The sequence below is a fragment of the Arachis stenosperma genome, chromosome 4 (assembly GCF_014773155.1).
Source record: "Arachis stenosperma cultivar V10309 chromosome 4, arast.V10309.gnm1.PFL2, whole genome shotgun sequence".
NCBI classification, from domain to species: Eukaryota; Viridiplantae; Streptophyta; class Magnoliopsida; order Fabales; family Fabaceae; genus Arachis; species Arachis stenosperma.
In genome coordinates, this window is record NC_080380.1 from 35,357,233 (window position 1) to 35,370,509 (window position 13,277).

Consider the following 13,277-nt stretch of genomic DNA (forward strand, 5'->3'; position numbering starts at 1 on the left):
AGGAATTAGGGTTTAGTCATATATAGTTTGTCAGGAATTAAATCTTGCATGATTAAAATAAATTAATAAAAAAAGTCAATCCGAAAAATAGATAACTCTGAAGTCTTAACTGTTTTCTCCATATATTATTCACAACTTGTTTACTGCTTGCTTTATTAATTTTCTGAATTTACTGTTTAGTGCAATTGAGACCCAAAACGCTCTTTTCTATTTGTCTAGCTAAGTAATTTAATCAACCATTGTTGGTTAGTCCATCAATCCTCGTGGGATCGACCCTCATTCACTTGAGGTACTACTTGGTATGACTTGGTGCACTTGCTGATTAGTTTGTGAGTTATAAATTTCGCATCACTCTCCAAACTCGCACCCAGGTCCAGACACTTTACACCCTCCAATTGCTCTCGACTAGCCGGACCTACCCCTCCCCCAAAATAACCCACCTACCAACCACTGACGATCGTGGTTGCACTCCTCTTCGTCAAGCTCGCACCCAAGTCTAGATACCTTATACCCTCCGGTTGCTCTCGACTAGCCGCCTGACCGACATCTCATCCCAACAAACAATCGAACAATAATTATAGTCACCATAATATAATCATATTAGAATTAGCCTTTTAAGTAATGTATCATAATAAATATTCATGCATGTCTGCAAGAAAGCTATAAATATAAATATAAATATAAAATAGTAATCACTCAGCAATGATAGGGGCATCTGACACAGAGGTATGCATAGGTGAACATTCCCAGCCATGCTCTTTGGTATTAGACACCAAAAAATGGTTAGAAATCCATGTTTGACCCTTTGACTCTCTTTCTCTTAAGAGTTCCCTTTGTCTCTCTTCCACTGCATGCTTTGCTTCTCTTGCTTTCTCCCATTCTTTCTTCATTATGGCTTCACTCACTTCACTCCAAACATAAGCTGATTCGGTTGGCCACACACTCTGACCATAAACAACACAATCTCATGTCATGCATATTTAGGAAAACGTGACATACAATTATTTAAATCAATATCTAAAAACACTACTATATTATTATGGTTTGATGTTTATGTGATTAGCTTTATAGTTTAAGAAATTTGTAACCTAAGTCTCTATACTTTTTTTAAAAAAAGAAAGAAATGAAAAGAAAAAGAATTAAAAAAAAACTTCAATTATGTTCTTATGGTCGTTCAATATGTATGTAAAAAATTAAAATGTTATGTAATGACTAATGAGTTATAAGTCCTTAGAAGTATTACCACAAAAATTAGCTCGTATGATAAGAAAATATAAGATTTTATAAAACTCCTTTTTAGATGTTGAGCTCACGATGTGACATTTTTTTTCGAGTATGAATCTTACATAGTCAAGAGAAATGGGATAGAGAATAGTCTTATATATGTTACCTCTGCATCCTTAACCATTGGTGCTTGCAGTCCATTAATGACTTCTTTTGCATCATATATCACTCTCATTTTTCCGTTATTTGTATCCTTTACTTTTATTGTTCTGCACCATCAAAATGGTTTTGAAATTAGCATAAATCTAAACATAGAATAAAATTAATTGTTTAAGAATCGATAAGTGAAAAATTTTAAAGACGATATAATACCTATTCCAATGACCATCAACTTCATACAGAACATTCAAAGTTGATGAATTACGGATCTTCCCTTTGACCACTTTCTGATTTCCACCAAAGCCAAGAAAAGAATGTGTTGATTTGTAAGATAAATCAGCCACAAGTCCTGTCTCTATGCACTTTATATTAACTGTACCAACCCAATCAACACTAGGAACAGGAATTATTCTGAATAAAAGATGAGGACAGTTCATCTCATATGTTTCTCCATGATTCAAAAGCTTCAATTGTCGTTTACCATGCACTTTAGCTTCAACTGATGTACCTGCATATTTGTTTGGCTATGGAAATAAAAAAGGTAGCCTACGGTGTGGCCAGAATTTATTACAATTCCACTGTGTGTCTGTGTGTACATTTTTTATAATAAACACTGAATCGACACCAGTATTTTTTTAACAATCATATATACGATTTTTTTATTTTATTAATTAGAAAATAATTTAAACATGTAATTAATTAATGATAATTGTATTTTTATACGGATATACGAATAGTATTTTTCAATTTCATATGAAGAAGAATCTTATATCTGGCCATTAAAAGGAGAAAATATACCATAAAACTTTGGGACAGGTTGTTGGCACCAAACCATTTCTATGTTTTCTTTCTCATCTGTTGCATGTAGGGCAGTTACTGGAGGGTGGTGTGATATCTGCCAACAGGTAAAACTATAAGCCAACGCCCTTGAAGTATTCAACTAATAATCTAATATTATAGCTAATATTTATTATTTAGAATTGAATGTAAAAAAAAATATCCAAAACTAAAAATAATAAAAAAACATCTGAAAATCAAGTCAGTGGTTGACCGACGATCGGTCGTCCGCGGCCATGATCGGCTGGCGATGGTAGTAGCAACTAGTCGTAGTGCGTGAAATTGCGGTATTGGAAGGAAATGGAAGAAGGACAAAAATAAAAGAGAGTAATTTTAAAAAATTAATTTCTGTGTTAGCTGAAATTAGTTTATTGGTTGGTGATTTCCCTAGCAATACTCTCTTTTGAAAATTGCTGGAACCATACTCGGAGTGGATTCTCGTGGATTCTCTCTATTGTTAAAAAAAAAATTGAAAGGATAAAATGTGATCTCTAGCTCTTTATTGTTCTTTCATATTTATTTTTAGTTTCACTTGTAAAATTAATAGTAAAAGATCACATTTTACTTCTTTAATTGTTAAAAAAATTTGAGAGGATCCATTTTCCCTTAACATTGATTTAATTTATCATTTTAAAACATAAAAACACTTAAAATAATAATAAAAAAATTTCATAAACCAAATAACTGTATCACTATATGCTTGTCCGAATCAAAGTAATCTCAAGTTTTAGAATTATGTAGCCAAACTAAGCATTATTTATCGACAAAGCCTAACAGAAATAGCGAATGTAGAATTGAGAATGATTAATTAAATACCTGTTCCAATAATATGTTAAGAGTTCCCTTAGAAACATGATGAGTCTCACCAAGAATGGGATTATAGGGAGCAACACCAAAAGTTGCAGGGCGAGTGGTGGAAATGGACCATGCCATCACTGCTATCAACCTATCCAATGGACTCTGCCCTCTGTTGCATTCTCTTATTAACTCCATTCCTGTGCTGTACACTGACTCACCATAGCACTGAAGTTGCGACTTTGGCAAATTAAACAATGCTGGCACCTTCAAATCATAACAATAAGGTAAAACAATTTTATATTCCTTTATATATAAAAATATCAACTGTCATAACTGTATATTTAAAATCAGCTATTAAATTAGTTATTCCTGTAAGATTTATTTTAGAATATGAAAAACATTGTTTTGATAATTAATAATATAAATATTTTAGTTATGAAAAAATTCTGAAAAATTAATGATTAGAAATAATCATCAACTGCAAAAAAGAGGCTTTTCATATTAAATTTTAAATTATTTGTCAAGAATATAAAAATAAAATGTTAATAGTTTTTTATAATTGTTTTTTGACTATTTCTCCTATTTTTAAATAAGTGTGCATTTTATAAAAAAAATTCTCTTGCAAATATTTAACAAATTAATGTATATTAGTATCTGTTAAAGATAAAAGAGAATAATAATAATAATAAAAAAAAGTAATTACTATTATCAAGAAATAATTTTGTAACTTATTTTCTAATTTTTATAACTCTTACTTTTTAATTATTTTCTTAATTTACGTAAAATAATTTTTTTTATTATTTTTCTGACAAAATTGAGAAGAAAAAAATGTTAGATAACTAATGGTTTTTATATTTATTTTATATAAGAAGGAGGGGGAGCTGAGAAGTAAAAGACGAAAATAGATTCTTTTAATTTTTTTATTTAAGAAAGTAAAATGTGGTTTTTTATTATATATTTTATAAATAAAAAATATAAAAATATATTGAAGAATTAAAAATTATATTTTATTCTATTAATTAAAAAAATTAAAAAGATTTATTTCTGTAAAAAACAGTAACCTGGAAGCGCGAGAGATCAGATCCTGGCCGTACATTCTTAAAAAGGCTTAGTATACGTTGCAAAAGATTAGGAGCGTCCAAATCAGATTCGCCTTCTAACGACAATGGCTTGGTCACCACAATTTTTCTCCTCTGTCCCTCCTTCATGCACCATCACATGTCAAATACTATATATTCTACCCAATATTATTTTCTAAAGCAGTAAATCAATAACCTCAAATAAAAATTAAATGTAGCAATAATAGCAAGAAAAACCCTTAAAGATGTGTTTGGTTACACATTGTTTAAAGATGTTTTGAGTTTCCTAATAAATTTTTTGGATAAATCATATATATAAACCAAATGAAATATATATTATACCATTCTACCAAATTTAAAACTGTACAAACATCTATGAGAAGTACAATTTTATGTAGTTAGAATGAGACTCATTCGAATTACACAAACCAAGAGTAATTCGAAGTAATTAAATTCGAATTATAACTGATCAACATAAATCAAATTGGACCAATTCGAATTATACATGCATGAATTTCAGAGGTAATTCGAATTACCTTGATTCGTACTACACACGTTTTATGATATAATTTGCAATACTCTTCTGTCTATTCTTTTATTAAAAATTAATAATTTATTAAAAAAATTATTAAAAAATTAATAATTTAAAAATTAAAAGATTTTATTAAAAAATTATTTATTTAAAAATTAAAAAAATATATTTTATTCCATACATTAAAAGAAAAGATAATAAAATATTTAATTATGAGACTTCTTTAAAATATTTATGAGCTATCAATTCGAATTCTATATAATACTCTTCTGCCCAAACTATACTTTTAGATTTCATTGAATTAATTTAAAAATATATTTTAAAAATAAATCAACCAAATATATTTTTATTATTTTCTCTATTTAGAAACAAAATATTATTTTGGTAAATCAATAACCTTTCCTAATTTTTGAAAATTTGCAAACATATATTATTTTATAAACATAAAATAAGAACTATATTTTCACATATATCAATGGAATTTTTTTAAATAAATAAATTAAATATTTTATTTATTGAAATACGTAATTTAGGGATATTTATCATTGAGAGCTATTACACATTTAAGTATTTTCGGCAACTAAATTCAACCAAGTTGGCCTAAACCTAACAAAAACTACTTTCATTATACGTAGCATGTACACACGCACTTCACTAACGCAAACAAAATCTCGCTTCACTTTGCGTTTATTCTTCGTGTGTCTCCTCCTCCTTCTTCTATTGGTGATATTATTACTGCGTTTTGTTTTTGTTTCTTCTTCTCCTCTTCTTTTTCATGTTATTGCAATCATTTATTCTTCTTTTTTGTTTGATATCTTTTTTTTGTTTTACTCTTTTCAAGAGAGTAAATTAAGAAGAATTTTGAGAAAATAAAATAAGGAGAAGATGAAGAAAAAAGGATGAAAAAGAAGAATACGACAAAGCGAAAGATGAGGAAGAGGAGGAAGAAGAGCTTTGAATTGTGCAGGACAACGAGATCAAATGCATCAAAATTACATAGTGATTGCGACATAATTAACTCAGAAATACACCGAAATTATAGGAGTTTCTGAGTTTATAGAATGCCAAATTGCCGATTCATTTGTTATTACACAATGGTGTTGTTATAATAATATTTCAGTTCATTTGCAGTCCAGGTGTGTTGTCGATGAACAATTTGTCCCAAAGGTTGGGATGACATTCAAGACAAATTGAATAAAGTGATAATGAATAATTTCATTCTTCTTTGCTACAAAATTTAGTCAATACTTATCAGTAGCATAAAATGAACCTCAATTAACACACAAATAAATCGAAATTAGTTCAAATTTGCACAAGCAGTTAAAAAGACTCAATCATCAATAAAACACACATCGAATTTATTTTTGGATGCGAATGAACCTCAATTAAACTAAGAAATGAATCGAAATTACTTAAGGAATAAAAAATTTGGTCAATACTTATCACCAGCATCAAGTGAATCTTAATTAACACACAAATAAACTGAAATTAGTTCAGATTTGAATAAGTAATAAAAAAGACTCAATCATCAACAAAAAAATATTGAATTCATTTCTGGATCCAAATCAACCTCAATTAAAGAAAGAAATAAACTGAAATTACTTAAGGAATAAGAAATTTGGTCAATACTTATCAGCAGCATTAAGTGAACCTCAATTAACACACAAATTAACCAAAATTAGTTCAGAGTTTGAACAAACAGTAAAAAAGATTCCATCATCAACAAAAACACATCGAATTCATTTCTAGATCCAAATTAACCTCAGTTAAACTAAGAAATGAATCGAAATTATTTAAGGAATAAAAAATTTGGTCAATACTTATCAGCAGCATCAAGTGAACCTCAATTAATACACAAATGAACTGAAATTAGTTCAGATTTGAACAAGTAATAAAAAAGACTCAATCATAAACAAAAACTTATTGAATTCATTTCTGGATCTAAATCAACCTCAATTAAATTGAAAAATGAACTGAAATTACTTAAGGAATAAAAAATTTGGTCAATACTTATTAGCAGCATCAAGTGAACATCAATTAATACACAAATAAACTAAAATTAGTTCAGATTTGAATAAGTAATAAAAAAGCCTCAATCATCAATAAAAACACATCAAATTCAATTTTGGATCTAAATGAATCTCAATTAAACTAAGAAATAAACCGAAATTACTTAAGAAATAATAAATTTGGTCAATACTTATCAGCAGTATCAAGTGAACCTCAATTAATTCACAAATGAATCGAAATTAGTTCAAATTTGAGCAAGCAGTAAAAAAACTCAATCATCAACAAAAACACATCGAATTCATTTCTGGATCCAAATAAACCTCAAATAAACTAAGAAATGAATCGAAATTTTTTAATGATGCCACCAGAGAAAATCAGAACCAATAAAGATGTTAGAAAAATGTTGTTGTTGTTGGTGATGACGATAATAAAAAAGAAAGATAACGAACAAGCGACGCAGTGAAATGTGCGCGCGTGAATTTAAAATACTTGATTGGAGTTCGTTAGAGTTATGACTTGGATATAAGGCTTTATTCTTTATAAAATATACAGTAAACAAGATAAGTTAGACAAATAAATAATTTGCACTTGAGATACATGAAAATTGATATACTCTATGTATTTCATTTACACTGTAAATAAGATACCAACATATCTTATTTATAATATAAACGAGATACGTGTATTATAAGTATAAAAATATAATTTTTTAAAATAATAAAAAATATTAATAATTTAATTTTGATTGATTTAAAAATTAAAAAATAAATATATTTTTTTATTATTTAGATCGAATGGAATATTAACAAATATTTTAGTTGAATAATTAGATTAAAAAATTTCGAATACATATAGTAATTACGCGGAAAAAAAAATGGTGATCGTAATTTCTTAAAATTTGAAAATTAAAATAAAAAAAAAAGAAATTGCACGATTTAAAAATTTAAATAGATTATAAAAAAATTATTTGCTTAAATATAGTAGAGAATGTAGAGAGTTAATTGACCGCAAATATTCGAAACAGTAAAACATGCAAATGCTTATATATTTCTGCTTATTTTTATTTATTTATTTATTTTTATTTTAGGATTAAGTACGATTTTATTTCTTAATGTAGAGGCTGAAAATTTTTTTCATTCCCGACCTTTTTTTGCTATAAAATGGTCTCAAAAGTTTAACTTAGTTTTAAAATCGTTCTTCGGACGAAAATACCCTTCCTCCTTCTTCCCTAAAATTAACCAGAAACAGAATAGAAGCTGAAGCTCAACCAGAACCACTACCACCATCATCTTCATCAAAGCATCAGTAACAACAACAATGTAACAATGTAATAAACATTTAAAAAAAAGCAACCAAAAGCAAAAGTAGAAACAATGAAATTAGAAGCAAAACCAAAATCAGAAGCACAAACAACCAAAAGCAGAAGTAGAATGAAATTGAATTAGAAGAAATACTAGAACCAGAAGCACAAGCAACCAGAACCATAACTAGAAGCAGAATGAAATTAGAAACATAATCAGTAGAAATTAACAAAATCAACAAACGATGAGGAGCATAATCAGAAATCAATGTAATTAACAAAATCAACAAATCCACAAATCAAACAAATTCAACAACATAAATAACAGAAACGGCGAGTAGCAAAAACGGCGAGGAGCAGCGACGACCGGCGACTGAGCGAGGAGGAGCAGCAGAAATGGCGAGCGGCGCGTGACATCCACCCTCTTGGATCTGCTGGCGTCGATGTCGAGCAAGGAAGAGGAGCAGCGACGAGATCTGGCGGCAAAATCTAGCGGCGAGGACTGAACGACGAGGAGCAGTGGCCGCGGCGAGGATTCCCCTTCCCTTCACCACGGCGGCGCTAGCATGACCTCAAATGGCAATGACAGTGACGCGAATCCAAGTCAGTGGTGACGCCAGCAAACTGCGGTTGTACTGGTGCGACGACGGAGAAGAGCAGCAATGGTGGTGATGCCAAGCATAGCAGCGAGTGATTCCCCTCCACCCCTTCTCTTCCCCTTCCCCTTCCCCTTCCCCCTTTACCTTTCTTCTTCCCTGCCCCCCACCCTCCGCGTGATTCCCCCTTCCCTTTCCCCTTCCCGACCCGAAATATGTACCGGGCCCATTTTTGAGACCCGAATCCGACCCTAGATCCGATAAAACCTATACCCTTTCGGGCCACAACTATACCGGGTGAAAACCGGGCCGTTAATATTATATTACCTTGATACCTTCTTGTAAGTTAGCATGTAAAAATATCCATATTTCCAAGACTCCAACCATTATTTGACATGGTAAAATTCACTTAGAAAAATATAACAAGAACCAACTCTTCTCTAAAATTAAAGCATAACCATAATCAATACTAATATTTCCTAATAACATCAAATATTTAAATCAATACAAATAACACAATATTATGCATTAGTCTAAAGTCTTATGCATTTTAAATATAAAACATTAACTTATAGTCTTATATATAATGACTAATAACACAAAATATTAAGGTTTACAATATTTAAATTTCACATAATAATAGCCATCATCCATCACTAATAATACAAAATATTTATTGTGTATGGTGACCGGGCCACCGGACCGATTTCGGATGACCTGAGCTATGGCCCGGACCCGACCCGAAATAATGACCGGGTCTATTTTTGAGACCCTTATCCGACCCTAAACCCAATAAAATTACACCAAATTAGTTCCTAAAGTTTTCAGAACCGGATCGAATCTTCGAACCGGGTCGAGCCATGCATACCCCTAATACTTAACCCTTTATTTTATAACTTTTAAAACTAAAGAGCGAGAGACGATTTTGACGCAAACAAAACAAACACCAGACACACACGATGACACGAAACGATTTTTGTGTGATTTTAAGTTAAATTTTTTGTTTAATATTATTTGTAACACTACCACATCAGTTTATCAAAGTTTTCACTAATGAACATATTCTCGTAACTGTTCACTGTATTTGATAAGTTTTTTTAATCCAACCATCCAATTAAAATATTTATCAAATCCTCCTTAGGAAAAAGTAGTGGACAGTTTTAAATCTGATTTTTAGAAAATTAAAAAAATTAAAGGTTAAATTACACGGTTAATTCTTATATTTTTATTAAAATTACAAATTAGTCTTTACACTTTAAAAGTTTATAATTGAACCCTTAAATAAAATTATATTTTGTAATTTAGTCCTCAATATTTAATTTAACAGAATATTTGTCAGCATATTCCCTATTTTAAACATGTAAATTGCACGTGTTTGACAATAAAAACTAATTTGTAATTTTAATGAAAGTATAGAAACCAACTATATAATTTAACCATTTGAAAATGATCAAAAAATTCTATCCCCACCCCTACTTCTGAGTTAACAACGATCACAAAATAGATACCTTCAACTGGTTCAGGCTCAGATTCATATCTTGCATTTGATAGGTCCTAAAACACTTCAATCTTTGATGATGATTCATCATATAACTCAATCAATTTGCTTCCTTTCTTCTTCCTAAAGAACCTTGAATTTGTAACGTTGGTGGTGCTGATGAATAGATGATTATCGAAGCTTATGGTGAGTCCTTGGTTGGAGTTGGTTCTGCACCATGTGACAGTGAACAAGAGCTGCTTCAAGATAGAGAAGACCAATTTGTAGACACTGGAAATTGAGTTTTGGATTGAAGGTGGTAAAGAAGAAAGTGTTGTTTGGTTAATGATGCAAGGGTTGTTGATTGATGGGTAGCTTGAAGAACATGAAGTGTAATTAGATACATTCACTATGTTTTCACTTAAACAAGATACTATGTCCCTCATACTGTTAATGATGAATGTAACCTGATATAATTGGTTGCTGTTAGCATTAGTAGACTTAGAATTAGTTAGTTACTGCTGTTAGTATTAGTCAGTTAGAATTGCCAGCTAGCAAAGTTAGTTAGGTAGATTAAGTTAATTAGCTCTTATATAACTCTATAAAAGATAAGCATGTGATGCAGAAACTGATGATGAATGAACACATCATTTCATCTTCGTCAATCCTTCTTTCTCATCTTCTCCAATATTCTCTTTTTCCAAATTCCAATTCACTAACAGCTTCTTCTTCACCAAACCTCCCTCCTCTGTTCCTCTCTCTCTCTCTCTCTCACTCCTTTCTCCAAGTTCTTCACCCTTCGTCTTTGGACTCACTCGACAGAGATTGATGAGAGTTTGAATCTCTCCAAGCACGAAATTTCACATGGTGCAATGAGCGTGGAGGAGAGATCGCAATTCCGATCAACAAGACCAAGGGTGAAAGATCTGTATCTGAAATCAAACCGGATTCATCGATTACCTTTCTTTTCTTGCTTTTCACTTGAAGCTGTTAAAACCTAATTCTTTTCAATTTCTCAATTTCTTGAATCTACATCAATTCCTCAATCAACGATGACAACTGATCAACCGAATACTGCTGCGAATCCAGCCTTTCCTATGAACGCACAATCAATTGCAAATTTTCTGAATCAGATATCTTCGATTCAAGCTCATGTGGCAAGAACTACTGTGAATTCGATGCAAGATCCAGCGAGCTCCTATTTCATCCATCCGAGTGAAAGTCCGGGTAATCCTCTCATACTTGTTAAATTGAATGCAAGCAATTATAGTTCATGGAGCCGCGACATGCTTTTAGCTCTGAAATCAAAGAACAAATTAAAATTCATCAATGGATCCATTGTGAAACCGGATGAACTCGATCCACTATTTGAAGCCTGGGAAAAGTGCAACACCTATCTGGTATCATGGATAACTGTGTCGCTCAGTCCAGAAATCTCAGGAAGTGTAATTTGGAACAACAACGCCTCAGACTTGTGAAAAGAATTGAAACGGAGGTACTACCAAGGTGACAAGTTCAGAGTTGCTGAGTTGCAAGAAGAGCTCTTCCAACTCAGGCAAGGAGATGCCACTATAACTGCTTACTACACGAAGCTGCAATCAATTTGGGAAGACTTGAACAATTTCAAGCCAATTCCAGAGTGCACTCATTGTGAACAATCGTACATATGTGGACTAAGTGTGATGCGAGAATTCAGAAGAGAGGATTACACAATAAGATTTTTGAGAGGTCTCAATGACCAATATGCTGCTGTCATATCATAGCTGATGTTGATGACTCCCATGCCTGATATAGACACTGCCTTCTCCATGTTGACACAACAGGAAAGACAATTCAATGATTGCCAAGATTCAAAGATCTTCTTTAATAAAGCAATACCTCCTTATCAACCAACTGATGACAAAAATAGAGGGAGAGGTAGAGGCAAAGGAAGATACCAAGGCACTGGTAGAGGCAGAGCCGTAGAGGTACCAGAATGCAATGTACATTCTGTGACAAATCAGGACACACCATCGATACATGCTACAAAAAGCATGGTTTGCCACCCCATCTAAGGCAACGACAAACTGGCAGCATCAATTTCACCACTGCTGAAACACATGCTGAGAAGAGAAATGATGATCTCAGCCAAGTCAGTCTGGGCAATTGTCATAAGGAAGCTAGTGAGGAGCCAAGTTATGATCTCAATTCAATCCAAAAGAAAGCAATTATCAAATTTCTCAAAGGACAAGAGGCTCAACAACAACCTCAAGTCACAACCCAGGTTCAACACCCTCCAAATGCTACTCCCATGAATCAAGGTAAAATTGTTGTTTTAAAATACAATAGCAATATTTCATCCTTTGTTACTGTAAAATTCCCCCTCTGGGTCATAGACACAGGGGCCACTGATTACGTCACTTTTGACATGAATGACTATTATTCACACTGCCAAGTAAAGCCTATAATTGTTAGAATGCCTGATGGCAGCCACACGACAAGTAGCATCATTGGCACCATTAGATTTTCTAATCAATTATTTCTTTCAAATGTGCTATTCATCCCAACTTCTGAATTCAAATTGATTTCTGTTTCAAAACTGACTGATGGATTGAAGTGTTAAATGTTAATTGATGATAAAATTTGTGAGATTCAGGACCAAGCTACTTCGAAGAGGATTGGAGTAGCTAAATGTGCTGACGGTCTCTATACAATGGATAGCCAACCTTTTAATTCTGCAACACACAATAATCATAGCATGCATAATTCAGCAAAGCTGCCGCTCACTTTCACAACATCACTTTCCACCAATAATAGCACTGCAACTTGCACTGCATCATCAGTTCAAACAAATGCATTTTGGCATTCTAGATTAGGTCATATCCCTCAAAATAGATTGCATGTAATGCACAAAACTCATCCCTTCATTGATTGTAATGAGCAAATAAACCCATGTAACTCATGTCATTTAGCAAAGCAAAAACGCTTACCTTTTTCTTATAGCAATTCTGAATCTAATGCTTGTTTTGATTTGCTGCATCTTGATATCTGGGGACCAATTTCAGTTCCCTCTATTAATGCCCACAAATATTTTTTTACCATAGTTGATGATAAAAGCAGATACACTTGAATTTTTTGTATGAAAGCAAAGTCAGAAACTTTAGACTTGGTTAAAACTTTTATAAAATTTGTTCAAACTCAATTCAATCACACTGTCAAGTGTCTAAGAACTGACAATGGTCCTGAGTTCACTATGCAATCATTTTATGCATCACAAGGCATTGTG

General features: G+C 31.9%; 1 protein-coding gene across 1 annotated transcript; it reads right to left on the reverse strand.

The window, feature by feature from the left end:
• Window positions 1-615: 615 nt before the first annotated feature.
• LOC130974874 (oxysterol-binding protein-related protein 4B-like) lies at window positions 616-4,226 on the reverse strand. Its single transcript, XM_057899714.1, has 6 exons — window positions 4,080-4,226; window positions 3,037-3,282; window positions 2,182-2,278; window positions 1,597-1,891; window positions 1,391-1,493; window positions 616-944 (listed from the first exon to the last, which is right to left on the reverse strand). Exons 1-6 carry the CDS (start codon window positions 4,224-4,226, stop codon window positions 693-695), a joined length of 1,140 nt encoding a protein of 379 aa, XP_057755697.1. The 3' UTR covers window positions 616-692.
• Between the last annotated feature and the right edge of the window lie 9,051 nt (window positions 4,227-13,277).

Excerpts from the sequence above, each read along its gene's own strand:
- LOC130974874 (XM_057899714.1), bottom strand. The coding sequence starts at position 4,226 with ATGAAGGAGGGACAGAGGAGAAAAATTGTGGTGACCAAGCCATTGTCG. Across the intron at positions 3,283-4,079 it reads CTGATCTCTCGCGCTTCCAG|GTGCCAGCATTGTTTAATTT; the intron begins GTTACTGTTTTT and ends TATGATTTGAAG. Across the intron at positions 945-1,390 it reads CAATGGTTAAGGATGCAGAG|AGTGTGTGGCCAACCGAATC; the intron begins GTAACATATATA and ends GTTTATGGTCAG.